The sequence below is a fragment of the Lichenostomus cassidix genome, chromosome 13 (assembly GCF_008360975.1).
Source record: "Lichenostomus cassidix isolate B80296 chromosome 13, HeHo_3.0, whole genome shotgun sequence".
Taxonomy (NCBI): domain Eukaryota; kingdom Metazoa; phylum Chordata; class Aves; order Passeriformes; family Meliphagidae; genus Lichenostomus; species Lichenostomus cassidix.
Window position 1 is genome coordinate 16,942,124 of NC_139494.1, and position 24,953 is coordinate 16,967,076.

The window sequence follows — 24,953 nt, forward strand, 5'->3', positions numbered from 1 at the left end:
CCTGCAGAGGAGCAGCCACAGCACCACAGCCCAGCAGGTTTTAGGCACAGAATTCCCAGGGAAAACCTCTCTCCCTCTGAAAAAGCTTCTCCCAAGGTCGCAGAGGGAGCCTGAACCTCGTGTCCTCAGCAAGATGTGAGCTAACAGCTCCTGAGCCCACCGTGCACCCCCAGGATGCTCTCCCAGCTCCCTCTGCCCCTCTCAGGGCTCTCCTACCTGCCCCACGAGGTTGGAGGGATGACAAGTGCCAGGCTCTGCCCCACGGCAGCAGTTGTGACCTCCCATCCCAGGAATCAGCCCCACGGGGACAAACTCACAGCTGGCAGCCAGATCCACCCAGTCTTCCCAGCACACAGTCCCCAGGCGATGGGAGGTGTCCCCTGGCCACCTGATGTCCCCTGGCTGATGGAGAGCTGATGTAAAGAGGTCGTGCAGCTCCTCCCTTCCTGCTGCCCCATCCACTCATGGCTCCTCTGCTCAGCCTCTCATCCCTGCTCCTCTCTCAGACTGGAATTCTCTCTCCCCAGCACTGGCCACATCATCCAATGTCCTGAAGTCTATCAATAATGCAGGAGAACTGATGGCATGAGCTCGTGGGCAGCTGCCAGCCCTGGAGGGACACTGAGACATGCTGAGTGTGGCCAGGCAGGAGAACCCCCAGGGGAGTTTGGGATGCAAACCTTCAGCATGGAAATTATTCCATGGACCTCAGGGATGGCAGGAAATGCAGGTTTGGGTTGGATATCAGGGAAAGGTTGATCCCCCAGAGGGTGCTGGCACTGCCCAGGCTGCCCAGGGAATGGGCACAGCCTGAGGCTGCCAGAGCTCCAGGAGGGTTTGGATGCCCAGGGTGGGATTTTGGGGCTGTGCAGGGTGAGGAGTTGGACTGGCTGATCCTGTGGGTCCTTCCAGCTCAGGACATTCCTTGATCCAGGGATGAGGATCATTCACCCTGCCCAGGGCGGGCAGAGCTGCAGGGACCAGAGGAGTTTGTCCCTAAGCAGTTTGTCCCAAGCTTTGCATACCGAATGTCTGTCCCTGCCCTTCCCCCTGTGCCCAGTGTCACCTCAGGGACATCGGGCGGTGTTTTGGGCTCGGTGTGGCTCCTGCAGCCCTCGGGAGATGCCCTGAGCTCCCCAGCCCGGCAGCTCCGCTCAGCTCCCTGCTGAATATTCATTGTCGGAGCCGTTAGATGGCAGCAGGAACCGTTCCATCCCAGCGCTGGAAAAACGGGATTACCGCCTGTTCCCAGCCCTGCTGTCCTCCCGAGCACCCGCAGCTCCACAGGCTGGCAAAAAAAACCCCAAGAGCTGTGGGGCTGCAGGATTGGGATCACCAGGAAAAACAAGGGATGGTCAGAAATACGGGAGAAGCATCCTGAGCAGCGACAGGGACAGGAGAGCCAGGTCTGGAGGGCTTCTCCAGCGAAAATAACTGGATTTTTGGGAGCCCACAGCCAGGTCTGGAGGACATCTCCAGTGAAAATAACTGGATTTTTGGGAGCTCACAGCCAGGTCTGGAGGGCATCTCCAGTGAAAATAACTGGATTTTTGGGAGCTCACAGCCGGGTGGTGACTCTGTGGTGAGTGCTACATGCAATTCCAGCAGGGATTTTATGGTTCCTGAATTAAGGACACACCAGGTGAGGTAACCTTCTGGCAAATCCTGCTGGGAATGTCCAGCCAAGGCTCGTTCAGGTGCTGCCTTGGATGGAGCTGACTGAAAATCAGGAGGAAAAACTGCTCCAGATATCAGAGGTGTTCTCCTCAGAGAGGTTTCCAAAGGAAATGTGTTTCGGTTGGAAATGTTTTGCTAGAAAATGAGACTTTGGAAATATTTCATTTTCACGTTCGATATCCCTTCCAGTCTCTCATTTTCTTTATTATCCTGTGATTTTACCCTGTTCCTATTTTGCCACTGAAACAGAAATAAACAGGACAAGGAGAAGGAGAGATGACAAAGTGGATTTATATGAACCACCCCATAAAATTCCCACAGCTCAAGCTCCAGCTTAGCCATCCAGTGAGGGGATCATATTGAAAGAAATCTTTGGATGAAATGGAAAAAAATTTTAAAAATCAATATTTTTAGACTTCCCTCTGGAAGAAAAAGAGAAAAACTAATTAAGAAATTAATTGCTTATGCTGATCTAGGGTTTTTTTTGGTTTTTTTTTTGAAGTGCTTAATGATCCAAGCTTCTTGTAAAGGTGTTGGTCTTGATGCCATTTTCTTTCAGAAAGCAACAAAGCAGCTCAGCGAGGCTCAGCATCTTGTTTTGATATTTCCAGGGTGGAACATTTTGATTTTTCGACTTCCAAAGCTTTGCTGCTTTAATTTTTTTGTCCCTAAAGCCGAGGCTGAAATCGGAATGAAAGCTTTCAGTTTAAGCTAATTAATCCAAACACTTTGAATCAAAGCCTGGGATGTTTGCACAGTGGTGTTCTCTGGGAATTTCTTTTCAGGCTCTGAAATTCCATTTTTAGACTGAGGGGAGAAAAAAAAAAAAAAAAAAAAGAAGGTGAGATTTTCCTAGAAAAGAGATAACCTGCTGCTTACCTGGGGCGAGCCATTCTGCGGCTTAGAAGTAGGAAAAAAAGAAATTATCTCTGCTTAATTACAGCATTTGGCCTCCTCCTGAGGAGCTGGAGACCTGGCCTGAGCTCAGCCCCTGGAGGTGCCCGAAATTCTGCCAGAATCACCCTGATTCCCAGTTTTTCCACGGAACAATAAGAGGAACAAAAGGAAAATTGGAATTATTGTGATGAAACCAGCACAGCAGTGAGAAAGGAGAATTTCCCAAGGTGAATTCTCCTTCTGAGCAGGTGCAGCTCTCTGAGGAGAGGCAGGAGGAATTCCAGGTGAATTCCAGGTGAATTGCAGAAATCCCAGAGCTGGGATTCCCACAGGGCTGGCCATGCCCAGCACCTCATGATCCAAGGGATGGGGGAGGCAGGAATTCCTTCTTCCAGCAGCTCTCACTGCTCCAGGGCAGCTTCAAAGGGAAAACTAAAAATAACCCCGACTTCCCCTGCCCTGCAGTGGGGTGAGGAAAGCAGCTTGGGGCTGCAGCTGGAATGGAGTTCCCCGTGGCACTGAGCATGGCAGGAGCTGCTGGCTGGCCTTGGGGTGGTGGCTGTCCCCAAAGGTCCCCAAAGGGTCACATGCAGGGTGTGACACAGAAATGAGCTCTGGCAATAAACCCTGGCAGAGCCTGGGAGCTCCAGCCCTGCTGTGTGACACAACTGCTCCCCAAATTTTCCAGAGGAATCCAGGGTGAAAGATTTGCAGGTTTTTGGGGGAGACACTCGATTTCAATGCCCTAAAACCTTTTCTCTCCCGATCCTGGTCTTTCAGGAGGGAATGTCAACACTGCTGCCATGCAGAGCTTCTGCAGCACTTGTTTTCACTCACCTGCTGTTGTTTTGGGAATATTTGTTACCCTCGACAAATATTGGAAACACCTCTGGAAAACGAGACTTTCAAAATATTTCATCCTGTTTTCAATTTCCCTTCCAGCCTCTCATTTTCTTTATTACCCTCTGCTTTTACCCTGATCCTATTTTGCCACTGAAACAGAAACAAACAGGACGAGGAGGAGGAAGAGATGACAAAGTGAACTCAGCCAGAGACTCAGCCTTGGTGAGGATGAGGAGGAAGGAGGATGCAGGAGGATGGAGCCAGAGGATGAAACCATCCCTTGGTGGCTTTGCAGGAGGAATCCAGGTACAGATGGGCTGTGGTGCATCAGCTTTGCCTGGAGCAGATCCACATCCCACCCATTCTCCACTGCCTGGGTGCTTTTTTTCGCTGCCTCTCTTTGCACAGCGCTGAAATTAATGCCTGAAAATGAGAGTTTGCTTGAAAATAATCTATCATTTGATTATCACTTGAATGCAGGCAGCCCGGGGAACATCTGCCAGGCTGAGTCTCCTCCTGCTGATGCTGGAATTGCTGGGAAGGGCTGCTGTGCTGCTGGGGAAGCTGGAGGAAAGCCAAACCACTGGCAGATGCCTTGGTGGTGCTGTGACTGAGGAGAGGAGTGGGGAGCTTTGCTGGGGGAAGCACCAGGGCTCCTCTTGGAACACCCAAGCCCAGCTCACTGCCTCTGGTCCCAGCTGTGACCCAGGGAGTCACAAATCAAAATGCTGATCTCCATCACGTGGAAAATAACTCTGTCAGCTCTAGGAGTGCCTGGCTTTGCACTGTGGGGCAGTGGGCAGCAGCATCTGACCACTCCTGACCAGATCCCACCTTCCCAGGGGAACAACAGAAAAACGGATGGGGAGCTGCCCAGCCAGGCAGAATTCCCTCCATCCCATGACACAGCCCATGTGCCATGGTAGAACGGGGTCTCCAGCCCCCTTAGGCTTCTCTGCTGCCTTTTGGCAACATCACAGCCCTGGACTTAGAGGCTTTTTTTGGAAAATGTCACCAGCTTGCGATGAGTCAGTGGTGCCTCTGTGCAGCCTGCCCACTGCTTCGTGCGAGGCGTGGGGCTGTCCCCACGGGCATCCATCTCATCATCTCCCTGCTGCTCTTGGAGCTCAGATCGCCCTGCTCAGAGAGGAGGAGAGGATTTTGCTGACAGGAGCTGTGCCAGGGGCTGGGGCTGGCAGGGCTGGGCTTGACCAGCTGAAGCCCCAGGGACAGACAGACAGACACTGTGGTGCTGCAGCCCAAAGGACAGACAGACACGGTGATGTTTCACCCAGGGCCAAGGGTGCAGCTGCAATCTGGGCTCAGGCATTACAATTTCTCCGGGGATTTTCAGAGCCTGGCAGCAAAGGCTGTGCACCCAAACGACTCCCAGAGCAAGGGGAAGGAAAGAGGGTGGAAAGCCTGGGATTGCAGCAGGGAGACCTCTGAAAGCTGGTCCTGCAGACACAGATGTTTGTCTGTGTCCAGGTGTGCTGGAAGGGATGCTCTGGCTCCAAATAAACCAGAAATGCCTGAGCAAAGGCTGCTGATGGACAATCCCCCTGTGCCTCGAGGACAAGGATGTTTATATGAACTTTTAACTCTCTGACCTCTCCTACCTCTGTCTCTCCCAGCCCTGGGAGCTGCAGTCCGATATTTCCCTTGTAGCCTCAGCATTCTCATCTGTCCCCAAGTCCCACGGGACTGAGGAGGGAATTCCCTTCCCGAAGGGAGCTGTCCCTCCAGCCCTGGGGACAGCAGCTGAGCACAGCCTCCCGTGGAAACACACGGCAGAGACACACGGAGAGGCTGTGAGCCTGATTGCTCAGAATTCCTGGTGTGGCACGAGGTCTGTTTGAGCCCAGCTCCGGATGATTCCACATGAAACCAGCAAATCCCAGCTCTCCAGCTGGTGTCAGGCATCAGGGAAAGAAGGAACACTGGGATTGACTGGGTTGGGGAAGTTTGGTTCAGGTGATTCTCAGCACCCCAAGGTCCTGGAGGTGGGGATAAAAACCCAGTATCCAGGAATGGAAAAATAAATGGAATTAGAACATTTTTTTCCCTCTATCCTCTTCTGTCCATCACTCCCGTGTCCCTTTTCACTGAAGGATGCAAAGTTCCCTTTCCTCTGCACAGCCTGAGCTCTGTAGGACCTGCAGGTGCTGAACGAAGCAGGAGCCTTGTGGGAAAAACACATCTAATAATTGCTGTGAAAATCCGTGTTGCAGCGCTCAGACACAAAGGGATGAAAGGAGGCTGCCTCAACATCCTGACATTTCCTCCTTTCTGACTTCTCATCTCAGGCATCCTTTTATGGCAGCTTTTGCAGGCAGTTTCCTCAGACAAAGGAAAGGAAATGGGATTTCCAAAACACCCCGGGATGGTGCTGATGGTGAGGGGTTCTGACCTCTGGCTGAGGTGGGGAGGTGACAAGAGCTGGAGCTCCTTGTTGTCACCTCTCCAGCACCAAAAACTCCCAGATCCCACTGCAGGGAGCACCTGACACCCTGCCCAGCTGGCAGTGCCCACTCCCCTTCCCCACAGAACAGCTCTGGGACCACTCAGCTGGGATGGGATGGGGTGGGATAATGGAATGGGATGGGATAATGGGATGGGATGGAAGGGAAGTGATTCTGCACTGGTGCCCCCTGAGTTCCACCTGTGCCCCTGTGCAGCCCTCTGCAACCCCAGCCTGTCTGTGCTGGAAATCTCAAATTGTTCTAAAGGCAGCAAGTTAACAAGATTTGGAAACCAGGTCAGCGGAAGAAGCTCGATCGGCTGCTGAGCCGTGGGGAGCTGCTCACGCCGTGGTTGCTTTATTGGCTCCTCGGGTGGGTGTTATTGATGCCACACATGTCAGTCTGCCTGGGATGGGGTGCTTCCCTGAGGAGGAGACACCTGGGCACTCCTCAGGCATGGGAAACTTGTCAAGAGGCCAAAATCAGTGTCATGGGACAGCCTGAGCCATCCCACAGTGCTGTGACATGGAATCATCGTGGAGTTATGGAATGGCCTGGGTTGGAAGGGATCTTAAAGATCATTTTGTTCCACCCCACTGCCATGGGCAAGGACACCTTCCACCGTCCCAGGGTGCTCAGAGCTCCCTCCAGCCTGGCCTTGGACACCTCCAGGGATCCAGGAGCAGCCACAGCCTCTCTGGGCACCCTGAGCCAGAGCCTCCCCACCCTCACAGGGAGGAATTCCTTCCAATATCTAATCTAAACCTCCTCTAAAGCCATTCCCTCTCGTCCTGTCACTACACGCTCTCGTAAACAGCGTCTCTCAATCCTTCTTGTACCAGCAGCTCTGCTCCCCCCAGCCCTGCAGGAACCTCCAGGCTCCCACTCCCACTGCTCGTCCTCTGGGGAGGGGACAGCCGAAGGGGACAGGCAGCAGGGCTTGCAGGGAGCTGGCAGCGCAGGCACGGCTCACGCGACCTGCTACCTGTCTTGTCACGTCACCGCAAACATCTGCTGCAAACGAAACAGCGAGAGCGAGGCAAAGCAAAAGGGCCTCGCCGAGCAGCTCTGCAGCCCCGGGAGCGGGAGGGATGCGGCGCCTGTCACGCTGCATGAAAAACCTCTTTCATTAGTGGCAGGGCTGGAGCTCAGATCCCGGAATCACAGCAGGAACCACATCTCGGAATCACAGCACGGCTTCCCGGGGGCTCTGCAGGCAGGCGGGCACAGCCCCGGCTCCGTGGGCACCTGGGGAGCAGCCTGGCTAGGGCTTTATTCTGGTAGAGAGCCTTTCATCCCCAAAACAAGGAGCTCGGGGCTTTGAAGTCAGTGCTGGGATGCTGCGGTGCTGCCAGGGGGGCTGAAAACTGCGCAGGGGAAGGGAAGGGAAGGGAAGGGAAGGGAAGGGAAGGGAAGGGAAGGGAAGGGAAGGGAAGGGAAGGGAAGGGAAGGGAAGGGAAGGGAAGGGAAGGGAGCAGGACTGAAGGCAGGTCAGAGCAGCAGGCAGGACTTCAGGCAGGGCAGGACTGCGGGCAAAGGAGAGCAGCGGCAGGGCAGAGGAGGGCAGGGCAGGGCAGGGCAGGGCAGGGCAGTGGGCAGAGGAGGGCAGTGGTCAGGGCAGAGGAGGGCAGAGGAGGCCAAAGTAGGGCAGGGCAGCGGGCAGGGCAGGGCAGGACAGCGGACAGGACAGTGGGCAGAGGAGAGCAGCGGCAGGGCAGGGCAGGACAGGGCAAAGCAAGGCAATGCCGAAGCTGCGCATCCCGCAGCCACTCCGGCTCCGTGCTGCGGTCACTGTCCGGTGTCACTGTCACTGCCACCGCCCTGCCCCGCCCTGCCCCGCCCCGCCCGGCCCCTCCCGTGTCTCCCGGGCCGGGCGCTGGCCGCGGGCGGTGCCGGCGGGCCGGGGCGGTGCCGGGGCGGTGCCGGGGCGGTCCTGGCTCTGCGCGGCCCCGCCGCCGCTCCCAGCCGCTATAAGCGGGCGGCCGCGGCCGCGCTCCGCAGTGCATGGCCGAGCCCCGGCCAGCCCCCGCCGCTCCGCCGGGACCCTCCCCCGGGCCGGTCCCGGCCGCCCCCCGCCTGCTCTCCCCTCCCCGCCGCCAGCCGTGACCTTGGCATCCGCCAGCCGCGGGGACAGCCCTGGGGACAGCCGCCGCGGGATGCGTTAGCCGGCGGATCGCACGGGAATATTTCTCCTGGGAACAGAAGAGCGGCAGCCTCCTCCCGCGGCCGGGGAGCGGCAGGAAAAGCGGATTTAAGGAGCATCTTTGGCCCTTTGTTGGATGAGAAGGACAGGGAAGGAGCGGCAGGATGAGCACTAGCAGTGAGTACGGCGTCCTTTGCCTTGGCTGTGGGAATGGGGCTGATACCGCACCGAGCTGGCTGGGAGGAATTGGAAAGAAAATGTCACAACAGCGCTGACAAGCCTAGTGGGATGGAATTTTGGGTTATTTTCCTGCCTGTCTTTTGCTCGCCTGCTTTCTGACAGGTTCTGGCTCGGCTGGCCTCCGTTTGATGTGGGCTGAGCCGCGGTGCTTATCTCCACGGAGTACTTTTCTTGGCTTGCATTGCTGGGGTTTGGAGGGCAGAGCATCGACTGAAATGTCGATACGCAACATGGTGAGAGGCAGCCGGGAGCGCTCTGACAGCCTCAGCCTCACTTGCTGCCGCCTCTGCCCGGGAAGAAATGGATGTGAGGGGAGGAGAAGGGTGAGGAGAGACCCAGAAACCTGAGCGAAGCACAGGTGCAATCCTGAAAAAAAAAAAAACCCCGAGCCTCCTGCAGCTGGGGATGTGGGTGTTCCTATTGTGCGTGTGAGACAGGGGCAGAGGCACTCATGCGCCGTGGATGAATTTCTAAAGAAGCAGAGCTCGGAAATGTGCTGCATAAGACGAGAACTGGCACCGGGCTGCTCACTTTGGATTCTGTGCCCTTGTTGGAAAGTCTGGGCAAGATTGATCGGGGCTGAGCGAGTCAGGATCAATTGCTTTTTTCCTCGCTGATGTGCTGTGTGACAGCTGTGCCCACCTTGCTGGCATGGCTTTGATCCCTTCCTTTAGAGCCAGCGAGCCCTTAGCCAAAGAAGTCGATGCTGAAGGCCACCTGAGGGGCTTCCTCCTGGGCTAACCTCCCCGGGGAAGCCCCCCTGCCCCTCCCGGGGGTCCTGGAGCAGCGTGAGGAGCCTTGCCCTCCCCCAGGCAGAAAACAGCAGAGCAGCAACTTCTCCATTGCATCGCCGTGCTGAGGTTTCTCAATCCGAGGGCTTGGGGTGGTTCCCGAGCAAAACACCGTGAAAAATGCCTTGGCACGCTGCGAGGCAACAGAACAGGTGATTCCAGCTCTGTCGGGCTGTGTCACAGGCCAGGAAACTTTCCGGGTGCCCTCTGCCCAAGCCACACCTGGGACAGGAGCAAACCCCTCTCCCGGGGGAGCAGGGCTGGCTCTGCCTAGGTAGGAAACAATAGGGGCTGATTCTTTCCGAGCCTGCAGGATGCCTGATAACAAAGGGTCCTTCCTCTGCTCCTCTGCTGAGCAGCTCAGGTCTGCTGCAGAGCACTGGTGGGATCAGTGGCCACCGTGGTCAGGTGAGACTGCTGAGCTTCCTCTAAGCCAATTCTGACAAATGCCTGTTGGTTCCTTTTGGGATTCCTTCCCAGCTCTTAATAGCTGGCTTGGCTGCTGCTGGAGATAAGGGCTGTTTATGGCCCTGGTGTGTTCTAACTATCTGATCGTGCTGCAAAACTCCTTCAGCGGGGCCTCCCACACACGGGGAGATGCCAGGGAGCCAAACTGCACTGCCTGCTCTCTGCTCTGCCACTGGGCAGAGCTGGGAGTCCCCGGGGAGCTGCTCCTTCTTCTGCCACCGCCTGCCTTGGTGGCCGTGGGCACATCGCTCAGCTCCTGGGGCTGCCAGCAGCAGGCAGCTGCCAGGGCTCTTGCCAAGCCCTGTGGGGGGTTTTGCTGTCTTGGCCTAAATTGCCATTACGCCTTTTTAAGTAGCCACGTGTTTTAGTGGAGGTTTGGCAACTCTGTGACATCTCCTGGCCACTGGCTGTGCTGGGGGTTGGTCACTTGTGGGTCACTCCAGGTGCTTTTGGGATCACACCAGGGGTGTGCCAACCCTGCAGGGCGCTGGGCTCTGCCCTGTTGGAATCCCAGTTGTTTTCCCAGCAGCTGGAATGCTCCAAGCAGGGCTTGCCATGCCCAAGTGCTGCTCCCAGCACAGGGCTGTGTGAGCCAGGCAGGGCTGCAGGGCCATCTCTGCCGTCAGCATGTTCAGGCTCTGGTGTGAGCACTGCCAAGAGCTGCCTCTCCCATCGCTGCTGCCTCGCCCAGCTCTGGCCATCCCTCCCCAGCCTGGAACTCTCAAATCCACGAGGATGTTTTGTGCCCACGAGGCACAAAAAACCAAATTCTGGCAGCCTCGTGCCAGTGCTATCTCTGTTTAACCCCCTGATGCCACCTGGCACTGACCAACCATGGCTTTTTTTACCCCTCTGCTGGTGGCCAGTGGCTCAGTGCAGCTCAGTGCCACTTGTCAGAGGCTTCCAGCCCTGCCAGCATGGCCAGTTCTGCTGCTTTGATTTTTTTTCTTTTTTTTTCTTTTTTTTTTGGCTGTTTTTCCCCCAATCCCTGTGGTGTCTGAGACCTTGGATGTGGTGGGATCCAGCAGGGGCACTCCAGCCTCTCCTGGTGCCCAGGAGACAGCGAGGCACAGGAAGAGGAGGATGGATGATGAAGCCAGATTGTGCACAGATTTATGATGTCCAGGTGTACCTGTGCCTGCAGGGCTGAAATTTTGGGGCTGGCAGAGCGAGGAGATGCGCAGCTGAGGATGAAATGCCACCATCTGATCTGTGAATTCCCATTTTGCTGGGTGCATTTTGCTAACTCTTCTCTCCTGTCTGAGGCTGATGTGAGGCAGGAAACCTGTGGCTGTGGGCCATGGCTGGCCCCAAGCCATGCTGGTGAGCAAATCTGTGAGGCCTCCAGGAGTTCTGGGCAGGATTTGCTGGGTTTATCTCTGGAGACGCTCCATGCACAGCACAGCTGCCCTTGCTGAGGGGACAGGGGGTTGATTGTCACCTTGGCTTTGGTGGCTTTGTGTCACCATGTCTCCCATGACGAACGCAAAGCCATATGGCAATTTTGTATTGAAGGGGAAGAGATAAACCCCCTTGATCTCAGGCATCAACTCCTATCCTGAGGCTGGAAGGGTGGGAAGGGAAGGTGGCCTCTGCTCCTGGAATCCCAGGTGTGCAGGGAAGGTTTGGAGGACACAGTGTTGGTGTTTACGTTCATTAAGCTATCACTGCCTCTCACTAATTGGTTACAAATGGATTCCTACCTTAGCAAACAGGTCTGTGGTGCTGCTTGGGGTTTCCATGGGAGCTTGTAGGACAAACCTTTGGCTGAGAGATCATCCCATAAAATCACCCTCTAGAATCTCCTCTGTCTGCAGAATCTCCCTCGGAATCTGTGCAGGGAGTTTGACATGACCAGTGCTGTGTTTGTGTGAAAGGGCTGGAGCTGTCACTGCCCCAAGGGTTTCAGCCTCTGAAAGGAGTGGGAAGAATCCCTTCTGCTGGTTTGTTGGGAGCCAGCAAGTTTGGATACAGCACTCCATGCACCTGCAGCATCTGAGTCACCCTGTGGGATTTGCACATCATCCCTTTTGGGGTGGGAGAGGAGCTGCTGCCAGTCTGGGCATTGGCTTTGGCAGGAGTGAGGTGTCCCTGGCTGTTCTGGGCCTGAGAAAAGCCATCCCAGCTCCTGGGGAGGTGAAACCCTGGCTGGAGCCAGGTTTGGCAGGATCTGGATCAGTGTGGCACTGTGGGATTTGGGTTCACAAACCAGGGACCTCCCAGATTCCCTTCCACCTCCAACACATCTTGAAATGGGAGACCAAAATCTGTCCCAATGGCGAGTTAATTCAGGGTGGGCTGAGCCAGAACCATTTTTCCCCATCCCTGGAGCAGCTGAGAGCCCATTGGAGCACAGAGACCTCCCGAAGAAGGTTTGGTATGCCAAGTGGAAAGTTTCATCCCAATCCCTGCCACCTCTCAAATTCCTGCCGAGAGGCTCCCCTGCTCCCAGGAGGAGCTGTGAGGAAAGGCTGGACAGGGAAGCATTTGGGAAGGGGAAGCTTCCTGACAGATCCTGAGGAAGGCAGCATGTTTGCCTGGTTATTTCTGTCCTCCCTAAATCGTGCTCCCTCTCAGATCGTGATCCTCTAAGCGTAATTAGCCCGTAATCTCCAGGCACATGTGGTTACAAGGTGTTTACCAGCAAACTCCATTAAGGCCCCGTGTAATTAAAGAGGAATCCCATGGTGCTGCACATCTCTGCGAGCTGCAGAGCTCCTCAGGCAGGTGACTCACCAGGTGTCCCCACCCTGTGGGGCAGGACCTGCCGGGGAGGACAAGGAGTCTTTTCCCTGTGCTCAGAAATGCAGGGAACCCAGAGGGATCAGCCTGTTGATGTCACAAGCAGGGTGTTTTCCAGAATTTAGGCACCAAGGGGAACTCCCAGCCTCTCTGCCTGCATTTTGGTCCTCTCAATGCCCTGACTCTGACAAACAACCAGATACAAATCATTCCCTGTTTTCCCGGGCAGCCTAGCTGAGGGACAATTACCCATTGCGTTCGCTTTGCTGCCAGAAAATTCCTCTCCCAGCAGCATCTCTGTGTCCCCAGGCTGCTGGATGGGCTCTGTCCTCTCTCCAGGCTTCACCCAGCCTCTTCCAGCCCCTCTTTCCTGGCAGCTGGCCCTTGCAAGAGCAGGAGCCATGGGAAGTGGCCCTGCAGGCCTGGGCAGCGCGTGCTGGAAGGTCAATTGAAGCAATTGAATTCTTCCAGGGGCCTGCCGTGCTCTCCTCAAATAAATAGCACATTTTCTAATCATCAGGTGGCGACTGGTTTAGCTGGAGAGCATCCTTTGTGATGCCAGCAGGAGCACAGTGTGCTGCTGCCTTTGCTGGGGAGGAGGGAAGGCAAACCCACCCAGACCCTGCTGCCCTGTCGTGATGGAGCCGTCACGACGTGGTTGGAGCATCTCAGCCGATATTTTTAGCTCCTGAATGCATCAGTGCCTGAGTTGTGAGAGCTGCAGCACCTCCAGAAAGCATCTGGGGGTGGAGTGGTCACGGCAAGGACCCTGGTGGGGAGTGATGGAGGATTTGCTGGATGAAAGGGAATGTGGAGGGAAAGCCCAGGTGGTTCAGACACTGAGATTTTGGTTGTGGGCAAGGCTGCCAGGGGACTGGGAGGCTGGAGCTGGGCATTTGGTTGTGCCAAGTCCTCCTGTGCCCATCACCTCTGGGCTCAGTGCATCCCTGGGGGAGCAGAAAAGCTGGAATGCACTCCCCACAGCCCCAATGGGCACATTTCACTTTCCAGGAAAGTAAAATGTTGAGGATTACCAGGCCCAGGCTGATGTCTCACGGCTGCACAACTCCCATTCATTTGCAGGTGGCTCAGATATTTGATTCCCCCCAGTTTCTCGGTGCATTTCTCAGCTCAGGTGCAGTTTTCTGAATGCTTTATCAGTATCAGCCATAAGCCCTGGCCTGGGAATTGATGAGCTTTCTCCACTGCCTGGGGCGGAGAGCGGAAAGAAAAAGGAGCTGCTGCTGTGGTTTCCTTAGCCAGCCTGTCTGACCTTCCTTTCTTCTTACCCTTGCTGGCCTGGCAAGGTCTGCAGAGCCCCAAGGAGCGTTTGTTTTTCTGTTCATGGACATTTTACTCCACTTCCATTTTGAATCAGCTCCTTTCTGAGTCTTGGAAAAGGCTCAGAGCTGGGGAGGTCCTCGTGGGAAGGTTTCTCTGTGGAGCACAGCAGTGTAAGAGGGGAGCAGGTGCTCAGGGGTTTGAAACCACCCCGTTGGATTCTGGTTTTTCTTGGCAACAAGTGGCACATTTTGGAGAGCAAGAAAGGCTTTGCTGCTGCAATGCCAGCCTCACAAACCCTTCCTCAGCCCAGCCTGAGCCTGCTGCAGTCTGATTTTCAGGATTTGACCTGTCCTCAGAGCAGGGAGTTACGTGATTTTGTCCCAGCCAGGCAGCCAGGCTGCAGGATCAGACAACCAAATGTAGAGCAGGGCTCGGTGTGAGCTCCCAAACCCACGTGGAACAGCTCTCCTCAAACACCTCGCTTGGGAAAGCACCTTGCAAGGCCCTGCCTGTCCTTCCCAGCATCCCAGCTGTGCCACCAGCCCTGCAGATCTGGAATCACTGAGGTTGGAAGGGACCTTAAAGGTCTTGTTCCATCCCCTGCCATGGGCAAGGGCACATTTGCAGGCCAGGGTGCTCCAAGCCCTGTCCAGCCTGGCCTTGGACACTTCCAGGGATTGCTCTAGCTGGAGAATAGGAACTATTTTTAAATCCTCTGGGGCACTGGGTGGGTCCCTGGCTGGCTCAGAGGCACTTGCTGGGACGTGTGGTGGGGATGTCCCAGTGCCAGCTGCTCCCAGCCTGGATTCCCAGGGCAGGCACAGAGGGTCCCAGCAGGGTGGATGGCCCAGGGTGGCTGTGCTTCACCCCCTGGCCAAAGACCTTCAAGCTCTGGAGGAGGAGAGAACAAAGCTGTGAGAAATCATTCCTGGGACACAGCAGGAGCTGCAGCCCATCCATGCCCCAGAGCTGCCTCCCTCCAAAAGAGAGGGATTCCTTGCCCTGGCCACGAAGCAGGGCTGGATCAGGGCTTGTCTGGCAGCTGCTGCTGCCCTGCCTGTCTGTTCTGCACTGAATCCCTGAGAGCTCTTTCAAGAAAGAAGGAATAAAATCCCCTCTGGCTGTGCTGGCCAGGGCTGGGGCAGTGAGTGGCTCTTTCAGACTGGTGTGGCTGCAAGCTCTGCACCACTCTGGCTGCCCACGGTGACCACAGGGCCAGACAGGTCTCTGGGCTCGCAGGAAGGACCTACAGCATGTCCCCATGGTCCTGTGTGACCCACAGATGGATGGTCAGGCGCTGAGTCCAGCAACAGAAAGGTTCTCTTCGAAACCAAACCCAAAGCAATGAGGGTTGAGGTGGGCAGAGAGCCCAGAGCCCCTCCAGGGTGCTGCAGACCCCACTGCTCTCCCCAAATGCAGCCTGTGTGGGGCCACAGCAGCCAGGGCTGGGCTCTGCAGCCTCAGCTCTGCTCGGGATTTTCCCTCTCTCTGCTCCTGTGGCAGCAGCCCCGGGCTGTGATGGAGTAGAGGCTTCCCCCGAGCACGGCTGGTCCCCGCGGATCCTCCTCCCTGCGGTGTCTGGGGCATCCCTCCATCCCTCCATCCCTCCATCCCTCCATCCCTCCATCCCTCCATCCCTCCATCCCTCCATCCCTCCATCCCTCCATCCCTCCATCCCTCCATCCCTCCATCCCTCCATCCCTCCATCCCTCCATCCCTCCATCCCTCCATCCCTCCATCCCTCCATCCCTCCCCATCCCCTGCCGACACCTCCCGCCCCAGCTCGGGCCGCTCGGAGGATGGAGAAGGTGGAGCGAGGTAAGATGAGCTCTCTCCAGGCTCCTAAAAAGAACCGCCCAGCCCAGCCCGGAGCGGGAGGGGAGCGAATCCAGGCTCCCGGGAGCCGCCGCTCCGTCCGAGGCTCACCCAGCGCCGCGGGTGACACGGAGCGTGTGATGGCATCAGCGGGGACACCTGGGCTCACCCCGCCGTGGGGACAGCGTGTCCACTGACAGGTGGCACCGAGGTGTGGGCAGCCTGGCTCTGTGGGTCAGCCTGCTGCTGGCGGTGCCAGGGTGTGGATGGGGTGTCCTTGGGGTGGTGGATGTGGATGGTTTGTGGCCAGACTTTGGGACAGAAGGGGAAAGCAGCTATTCCACAGGGAATCGCCAGGTTTGGGAGGGGAAAGAGGGGCTTGTGGGGTTGGTGCAGTGCTTGTGTGGGTCAGGAATACCTGGGTCCTGCCTGCCTGCCTGAAGAGGCAGTTTTGCTGGCATCTCCCCCACCTTCTGCCCACGAACCAAGCAGCAGAGCAGCTTCCAGCTGCGTGGGCACACGGGGGGAACCACAGCCCTCCTCTCAGCAAGGCTTCCTTCATCTGGTGGCAGCTGCTGAGACACGAAGCTGGGTGATCCCAGCTTGGAGCCTTTTCTCGGGGAGCAAAACCATCCCTCCATCCACCCCCCAGATGCCACCTGAGAGAACTTGCACTGGTGTCCCACCAGCTGCCCCACGGGGAGAGGAGTGGGCTGGAGCTGATCCTCCCCCTCTGGAAAAGGAGAAAAGGAGGTGTTGTGGATGAGCTGGCCAGGGAGAGCTGAGACATTGAGTGTGGATGTTCTTCCCTCCCCTGCTTTAGGAAAAAAAAAAAAAAAAAAAAGGGAAGTCACTGCCTGCACGGTGAGTTATGTGGTGATGACTCCTTCTGATGGGCTACATATAACATCCCTTGCCTCCCCGAGGATGCTCCCCGGTGAAAGCTTTTATGGCATCTTAAAAATAGCCACGGAGGGGGGAGAGAAGGAGAAGATGGATAGGTAGGTGGATCCCTAATAAGGAGAGGAGAGGAAACAGCTCGAGAGGGAATGGAAAGACTTTGGCGAGCGGCATGTGAGGGATGGCTGAGGGAGGGGGTGGTGTGGCCATGCCGAACCGCTGAGCTGCGTGCCCGGCGGGAGCGGGAAACCCTATAAAAAGCCTGCCTGGGAGATCAGTGCCTCGCACGTGCTGGGGACAGGGATGGGGTGAGCATCAGCCCGGGCTGTGTCTCCTGCAGGCGCTCGCTGCATTCTACAAGTAGCTGTTAAAAATAATCCGCGACTCTCGGCTGCCTGCAGCTGCTGCTGCTCCGTGATCCCCAGACAGCTCCCGGCTCGTCCCTGCGCCTTCCCTGCCTCCGGGCTGGGCTGAGGGATGAGCTCGCTCCCGGATTTCCCCCAGGTGGCCTTTCCCACCTGGGCTGTGCTCCGGGAAAGATGCTGGAGTCGCCTCTGCCCTGGCTTTGTGCTGCCTGGCGGTTTGTGATGCCCAGGGGTGGCATGTGGGGATGGTGGGACAGGGACAGGGCTCAGTGAGGGCACAGCTCCCCCGGGCCTGGCTGGAGCAGCATTCCCACGAGTGCCCTGCGGTGGGACAGCCCTGCTCTGCCGAGTGGCACTGCCAGCACAGCCCCTCCCGGACCCAGGAGGTGCTGCAGGCCCTTTGCTGGGCTTGTGGCAGATTTCCCCATGGCTCGGGGAAGATTATCCAGAGCGTCTCCCAGAAATGCTAATTGCTTTGGCTTCTCTTGGTACAGCAGAGCCACTGGGCACAAAGGGCTCTTAGTCAGCTGAGAGATCTTTGGATCCCCTGGAGAGTCTGCTGTGACCACTGCTGTGCCCACAGCCCTGGGTCCCATCGTGTCCCCAGGCTGGCCTAGACCTGCAGTCCCAATATCCAGAGGCTCAAGGCACTGTGAGCTCTCTTTGGGATGTGAAATCCCCCAAACTCAGCCCCTGGCAGGCACAGTGTGGAGCCAGATGCACCCTTTGTGCTGCAGGAAGAGTGGCTGGAGGGATAACAAGGATTTCCCACCCTGGGAATGAGGATGGAGCTCCTGCTGTGGCCATCAGTGGTGCTCTGTCTGTCCTCCCGAACCCCTGGGGTGCTGCTGCCCACCCCAGCTCTGCCCCTGGCAAGGAAAGCCCTGTGCAGGTGGCTTTGTTTGGTGCAGGCAGCTGGGAAACATTCCTTGGCTTTGCCCCTGCTTGAACTGCAGGGAAAAAACGCTGCTAACAAGGCTCCTCTGTCACACCCGCCAGCCTGTCACATCCAGGCCATCTCCCTCTGGCTTTCTCATCTTTTTTATCATTTTTTTCCCTCCCTCAGCTAGGCAGGAACCCAGGGAAGCAGAGGCTGTGGTGGGTTAGCTCTGCCCAACTCCAGGGAATGGTGAGGCTGGAGAGATCCTGGCTGAGCACTGCAGGTGGTTCTGAGTCTGTCCTGGCTGGAGAATGTCCATCACCATCCTCACCTGGATGCTGCTCTGGGATCCCAGCATGGGGAAGGCTGGGAGAGTTGGGATTGTTCAGCCTGGAGGAGAGAGGCTTTGGGGTGACAGAATTGTGACCTTCAGTGGCTGAAGGGAGCCTGAAAGAAATGGGGAAAGAGACTCTTTCCAAGGGATGGAGGGACAGGTTACAGGGAACGGCTTCAAATTGACAGAGAGTCGAGTTAGATGGGATATTGGGAAGGAATCCTTCCCTGGGAGTGTGGGCAGGCCCTGGCACAGGGTGCCAGAGAAGCTGTGCTGCCCCTGGATCCCTGGAAGTGTCCAAGGAAAGGTTGGATGGAGCTTGGAGCAGCCTGGTATGGTGGGAGGTGTTTGGAATGAGATGCTCTTTAAGATCTCTTCCAAACCATTCTGTGATTCTGTCTCTGCTCCCACCTTGCCTGCCCTTGGCTGGGAGGACCCTGGGCTGTCCAGAGCCAGGGCTGGCCAGAGAGGACACCTGCAGCTGGCCCAGCCCTCCCTGCTCAGGTGGCAGCAAGGTCCACTTTGGGACACAATTCTGCTCCCGGGCAGGCAGCTTTTGGCTCGCTTAACCAAAAGCCCAACAAAGCACATGTTCATTTTCCCCCCGCTGAAAGAGGACTTGTTCCCTGGAAAGTGCCAGGGCTCTGCCGGGCCCATTGATCGCCTGTTAATTGTCGCTAATGAGGAGCTGAGCGAAGTGGCTTGCAGAGGCTGCTGGGGACAGGCTGTCGCTTCGGCTCGGGAGGGACATCTCAGCGGGGAAGGGAGCCGTGACCTCGGCGTGGGTGAGCTGAGCTGCATGAATGGCTTTGTTAACGAGGAATGCTCCAATTCCTGCGCCCGCAGCGCGCCAGGGCAGCGCTGCCCTGCCTCGGCAGCAGCGAGGGTTAAGAGGATCTCTGCCGCTTTCCCGTACCCAGATGGATTTAGTTCCACGTGGAGAGTGGGGAGGTGGGATGGAGAGGGCTAAACCCACCCTGGCTAGGAGGGAGGACTCAATCTCTGTGGCCCACGAGCAGCAGGACTTGGCCACTCGCCCCCAGCCCGCCGCTCCGAGGCTGTTTTTTCCCTGATGAAAGGCACCAAAAAGGCTTTTAGCAGGAGCCAGCCGTGTCTGCCTGCCTGCCTGGAGCTCCCCCTCCTTTTGAAGTCGGGATTCTGGGAGCCAAGGAGAGCACGAGTGTGGGAAGGAGGAGGGGAGGGCATTGTGTCTGTGCCGAGCCCCTCGTGTGCCCGGGGGGGTCATTGTTTCGGGTGTGCCTCGTCCTGCCACATCCCCTCCATCCCCAGCCCGGCTTGGCACCTCTGGCTGGACAGCCCCACCTCGCCCAGCTGAGGCTCAGCATGTGGCTGGGGGGATATTTTAGCCCCCTTGGGAGTGTCCCGCTGGTGCAGAGGTGTGTTTTTATTTATCCCACAGCAGCAGCTCCCTGGGTGCTCATGCCCTGCTCCAGCAGCTCCTGGGTGCTCATGCCCTGCTCCAGCAGCTCCCTGGGTGCTCATGCCCTGCTCCAGCAGCTCCTGGGTGCTCATCCCCAGCTCCAGCAGCTCCCTGGGTGCTCATGCCCTGCTCCAGCAGCTCCTGTGGCATCCCCGTCGCTCACCTCAGTGGTCCCTTTGATCTCCTCTTCGCTAAAATGGCTGAGCCTCTTCACCAGTCCTTTTCCTGGGAGTTTTCTCGGCTTTTCTCCCACTCCTGTCGGGTTTCCGTGTACCTGTGACCTCCTCCTGCCCCCTGGATACTCCCTCTTGTCCTCACAACTGAGGCACCAGCCCAGCTCCTGCCTGCGAGAGGCTGTCTGTGTTTCCTGCTCAGCCACAGCCAGGGCAGCTCTGCAGAGGGGAGATCTCCCCTCTGGGATTTATTTCATTAGAATAAACAGCCAAGTGGGATGTTATTTTCCATCCCAGCTGAGGGAGGTTGGAGTCGCTGCTTTGTGACCCAAACCCTGCTGTCTGTTTTTGGATTCTCTGCCTTTGAAGTGGGGAGGAGAAGCGAGAGTGGAGTGTGGATGCTGCTCATGTTTTTGCAATATCAAGGGATTGGTGTTGCACCTCTGCCTCCTTCTCTGACTCTGGTTTGGGGTTCAGGTGAGCCCCAGGTGAGCAGTGAAGTGTTTTGGACTTTTTCTTCCCTGATTCCAGGTTCCTTTCACAACCAGCCACGGCTGTGGATTTGGAACTGGCTAATGTTGGTATTCTGACCCCTAAAATACCTTTTGGGGGGCTCAGGGAGCCCTGCTCCACTTGGGAAGCAGCAGGGCAAAGAGCTGGCACAGCTGGGCTGAGAAATGTTCCTGGACCTCAAAACTGGGGCAGAATGGGAGAGCCCTGAGCTGGTGTGACATGTGTGCAGTGCTGTGACCCAAAAGCTGAGCCAACCCATCTGTGCTGGGAGAGGGGAAGGTGCTCAGGAACCTCACCCTGACTCCATCCATCCATCCATCCATCCATCCATCCATCCATCCATCCATCCCCTGAGGTTTGGCAGCTGCCTCGGGGGCTGGAATGGCTCCTCCTCTGGCAGGTGTCACCTCCTGCACGGCAGTGGGACATTGACCCTGGCAGGGGGACAGGCCATGTCCTGGAGGGTTCCTCTGCTGGGACAGTGAAAGGAGACAGGAAATGGCTCAGTGGTGCACTCAGCAGGTTTTGCTGAAGGTCATGCCAAGGTGAGCAGCCTCCAGGCAGCTCCACCTCCCACCATTGGTGTTTTCCCTCCCCATCACTCCCTCCTGCCCCAGCCTTTGCTCCATGACTGTTTGCTTTTCCTCCTCTTTTTCCCTCCACCCCACCTTCCTTTTCTCTTTCCCCGTTTCTCTCCTGGCAGCTTTGTTCTCCTGGCTGTGTACTGGGGTTGCCATGGCGACTGCCAGAGCATCTCTGCATCCCACAGGAGTGGTCCTGCGCCTGCCCTGGCCGTGGCGAGTGGCAGGGCACCCTCCTGCCCCTCCCAGGTGCCACCTGCCACCTCCTCCTAGGGATGGCATTCCCTGGGGACATCCCTGTGACACCTCCTGGTGTCTGGGCAGGGGAGGGGACAGCATGGGGTGGCCCTGAGCAGCTCAGGATGGGGCTGGGGCGCAGGGCTGGCAGCATGGCTCAGCTTTACTGCTGCCAGAAACATTCCAACAAAATGTTCCATAAATATTTTTTAACGAGCAGACACCACTTGGGGAAAACAGAGGAGCTGCTGCAGTACAGGGAGTCCCTTTGGGTGTGGAGGCAGAGCTGCTGGTGGCCTTCTGGTGGCCATTTGCAGATGACAATACCTCCTTGCAGTGCCTGTCAGGACTGCTGGGCCCCTTTCAGCAGATAATTAGGATGACGTGTTATTAGCTGATTACTGGGGAAACATACATTTGCCGAGGATTTATTCTGCAACCAGCATTAATCTCCTGCATAGCTGCTAAACCCCCATAAATAATCAGATTTTGATAATCAATTGCTACTGCAAGTTCCCCTATAAATCTCAATTAAATGCGCATTTAACTCGCGTCGAGTTGCCAAATTTGCTTGTCGATGTGAGTCCTGCTGCTCGCCCGGGGCAGATGTCTGCCATGTGCAAGCTCAAGTCTGTTTTTCCCCGACAGCCTGAAACCAAAATGAGTTTGGCAAGGCAGAGCAGCCCCAGGAACAGCACTGCTCCTCTGCCCTGCTCCCAGATGGAGAATCCAGCACATCCCTCCCAGCTTGCTGCTGCTGCTCTTCCCAGCCCTGCCGTGGTGCTGGGGTTGGTGTGAGGGTGACAGGAGGGGGTTGTGACTCTGGAGCACCCCAGGGAGGGGAGATGGAATTGCCAAAATCCATGCTGGGGCTTCCAGCAGTGCTGGGCTGGAGTGGAAATTGAGATTGGATTGGGTTTGGTGGATTCCTGGCCACCTCTGGAGTGTCACCTCTCTGTAGTGACTTTCCCAGCTCAGAGGGTGGGGACATCCTGCAGGGAGGAGGTGACCAGGACAAGGTGCCACCAGCTTCCTTCAGAGGTAGAAGGAGATTCCAGGCATTAGCTGGGCTCTGTTTGCTGTTGGGGCCACACTGATTTATTCTATCCTCTGGCTTTTGTAACTAATACCCAATTAGTGCACCTCAGGGAGGGCAGAGAGCTGGGTGGCTGTGGCAGAGCTCTGGTGACATGTTCCATGCTGGGGACCTGGTGGGGACATGGCAAACCTCCTGCTGCCTTTCAGGGATTTGGATGGTTTTGGATGGTTTTTGTATGGTTTTGGATTTTTTTTTTTACTTTTTTTGGACATTTTTTGGACATTTTTTGATGTTTTTGGATGGTTTTTCAACGTTTTTTTGGATGTTTTTGGATGGTTTTTGGATGCTTTTGGACATTTTTGGACCTTTTTGGGTGTTTTTTGAACACAGCCCCCATCCCTGCTGCCTCTCTGGGTGTCAGGAGTGTCAGTCTGGCCCGTGATGATCCCAGCGATGGTGGCTGAACCAGGGGAGCCATAAAAGAAATGACAAAGCTGTTCAAATCGCTGGGAAGATGTCTGAGAGCTCCTCCCGAGGCTGGCTGGAGCCCAGGCTGCTGATTGTGGCGGTGGGGGAAACACACAAACACGCAGATGGCAGGGAGAGCAGAACCTGCTGCCTTTTAACAGGGAGAGCTTCGTCTCTGGCCAACTGCAGAGGCTGAGAGTTGATGGCTTTGGGTGAGAAGGAGCTCTGCAGGAGCTCCCAGAGCTCCCCTGCCTCTCCTGGAGGAGAGGTGGAGCTGAGGGTGGGGAGTGCCAGGCTGTGGTGGTGACCAGCTGGGGACACCTGGTGACACCCACAGGTGCCACCAGCCCCATGCTGGCACCCAGGGGTGGCTGTGAGCACTCCAGCCTGCTCTGTGCCTGGAATCCTGGGTGATTCCTCCCTCTTTCACCCACCTTTCCCCTCTGCCAGGTGGGGTTGTGGCTCACAGAGAGGCCTTGGTCGCTGCCATTTGTCACCAGCCTGGTGACACCTTGCCCAGGTATTGCTGCACCCCTCAGGGTCCCCTTCTGGCCCTGGCAGTGCCAAGGGGCTGTGGGGACTCCTCAGAGCTCAGTCCCACGGGGTTTTACCCCAGAAAAAAGGATGGGGTTGGAAAGATGGAATCAGGCATCAGTGGGTTGGGGATGTGGTGTTTCCAGCACTGTCCTGAGGATCAGAGAGCCTTGTGGTGCCTGAAAAGTGGAGTCCCCATGCCTGGAGGTGCCCAGGGGAGGTCTGGATGTGGCACTCAGTGCTCTGGGTTGGGGACAAGGTGAGGATCAGGCTCAGCTTGGTTTCAATGACCTGGGAGGGCTTTTCCAACCCAAATGGTTCTGTGAAACCTTGGTGGCCATGGGCTTGTCCCTGGCACGGGGCTGTCCCCCACTGCATTCCCCTCTCTGCCACCCATATGCAAGGCCAGGTGTCTCGAATGAACTCCCTGCAGGGTGGGGACAATCTTTTTAGGGCCACTTAAAGGCTCCATTTGCTGCTTTTAACACAATTAGAGAGGGGATCACAGCAGATTAAGAGAAGCAGTAAACACCCTCTGTGCAGGGCCCTCTGGAAAGGGGCTTTGCACATTTTTTGGGGGGATGCTCTGTGTCAGGAGTGGATTTGATCTCCTCCAACCCCATAATTCACAGGGAGTTAGGCTCAGGAAGGCTCCAAGGGGATGTGGCAGTGTCCTTCCTGCTGCAGCCCCAGAGCTGACAGAGGTCCCAGTTGTTTTAGAAAGCACCTTCCCAGGATATAGGAGCACTTAGAGGAATTTGGAGCCTGCCAGAGAAGTTCCTGCTGCAGTTTTGCCCCCCAGCCCTGAGCTGTAATTCATCCCCTGGAATGGGACTGGCTGGGGGGGCTGCTGGCCTGGAGCTTCCCACCCCTCTGAGCACGTGCTGGTGGCATTGAGAGGGCTCTGTAACCAATATCCCCTCCCTGCAGCCTATTTCTGGGGACATTGTCCCCTCTGTGACGCCAGGGCCTGCTTGGCCAGCTGTCACCCCCCAGCCCAAATTCCCATGTCGTTGCATTCATATCCATACAGTGCCTCTGGATTCGATTTCAGTCGGCTCCCCGGAGGAGAAAGAGTTAAAAATAGCAACTCCAACACCCCTCATTCCCTGGCTGTGACGCAGTCTCCCAGGTTGGAGTTACAATGCCGACAGGAATAGGGTTTAAAATAAAACAAGGGAGTGTTCTGCGCTCTGCAGGATGGCAGAAAAGACATGGAGGAGCCTCTGGTTTTGAAAAAAAGGCAAGTTTGCCTCCCTTGAAATGATCAGTGACCAGTGGGGGAACTCAGGAGGTTCTCAGCCCACCAGGGAGCCCAGAGGATGAACCATGGAGAAATGAGCTCAGTGTGTTCAGCACATGCAGAACACCTCACCAAGGTGCCTCTGGTTTTATAAAACAGGCAAGAGTTTGTCTCCCTTGCAGTGATCAGTGACCAGTGGGGGAACTCAGGAGGTTCTCAGCCCACCAGGGAATCCAGAGGGGAAACCATGGAGAAATGAGCTCAGTGTGTTCAGCATGTGCAGAACACCTTGCCAAGGTGCCTCTGGTTTCATAAATCAGGTAAGCTTGCCTCCCTTGCAGTGCTGGTGGCAAGAGAAATAATGCTGCACACACACAGTGATCAGTGGGGGAATTCAGGAGGTTCTCAGCCCACCAGGGAGAAATGAGCTCAGTGTGTTCTGTTTTGGAGCAGCACGTGCAGAACACCTCGCCAAGGCTCAGCTGGACACAGCCCAGCCAGCAGGGCAGGGATGTGCTGGACACAGCAGCACCGAAGCTCCCTGGAAGCTGCAGGGAGCAGCCAGGGACAGAGCAGGCAGATCCTCTCCCAAAAGTGCTCCCAGACGATGGAAGCAACAGTCTGCTGCAAGGTGGCGAAGTGCCAACCTGCCTCTGCCTCGTCCAACTCTGATCTGGCAGAGAAAATCCTAAATCCCCGCGTTTCCCCCTCTCAGACGCTGCCCTAGTTTAGAAATGTCAGCTCCTTGGCTTTTTCCTTTTGTAATATTTTAAATATAGCACCCTTTATGTTTCTGATGGATGCGCCATATGTTTGGGGAACGGCGCCGGGATCCAGCGGGCTGGTGGGTGGAGGTTAAAGGGGGGAAAAAAGCATTTCCATA

General features: G+C 56.5%; 1 protein-coding gene and 1 long non-coding RNA gene across 10 annotated transcripts in view; both read left to right on the forward strand.

Annotated features, from left to right (window-relative positions):
* Window positions 1-3,160: 3,160 nt before the first annotated feature.
* On the forward strand, window positions 3,161-5,476 carry LOC146431405 (uncharacterized). The gene is made up of 2 exons (XR_014854837.1): window positions 3,161-3,723; window positions 3,898-5,476. It is a non-coding gene; the product is annotated as an uncharacterized LOC146431405 (long non-coding RNA).
* A 2,341-nt stretch (window positions 5,477-7,817) lies between these two features.
* Window positions 7,818-24,953, forward strand: part of ABLIM3 (actin binding LIM protein family member 3) — a 44,826-nt gene continuing 27,690 nt past the window's right edge. For 5 of the 9 annotated variants that reach the window (XM_085074026.1, XM_085074019.1, XM_085074021.1 and 2 more), the window contains exon 1: window positions 7,819-8,199. In XM_085074026.1, the coding sequence (XP_084930152.1) occupies window positions 8,187-8,199 (13 nt within the window). In that variant the 5' untranslated portion in view covers window positions 7,819-8,186. Of the gene's footprint in view, window positions 8,200-24,953 lie in introns of all 9 variants that reach the window. The other 4 variants (XR_014854946.1, XR_014854947.1, XM_085074024.1 and 1 more) reach the window with 2 other exon arrangements.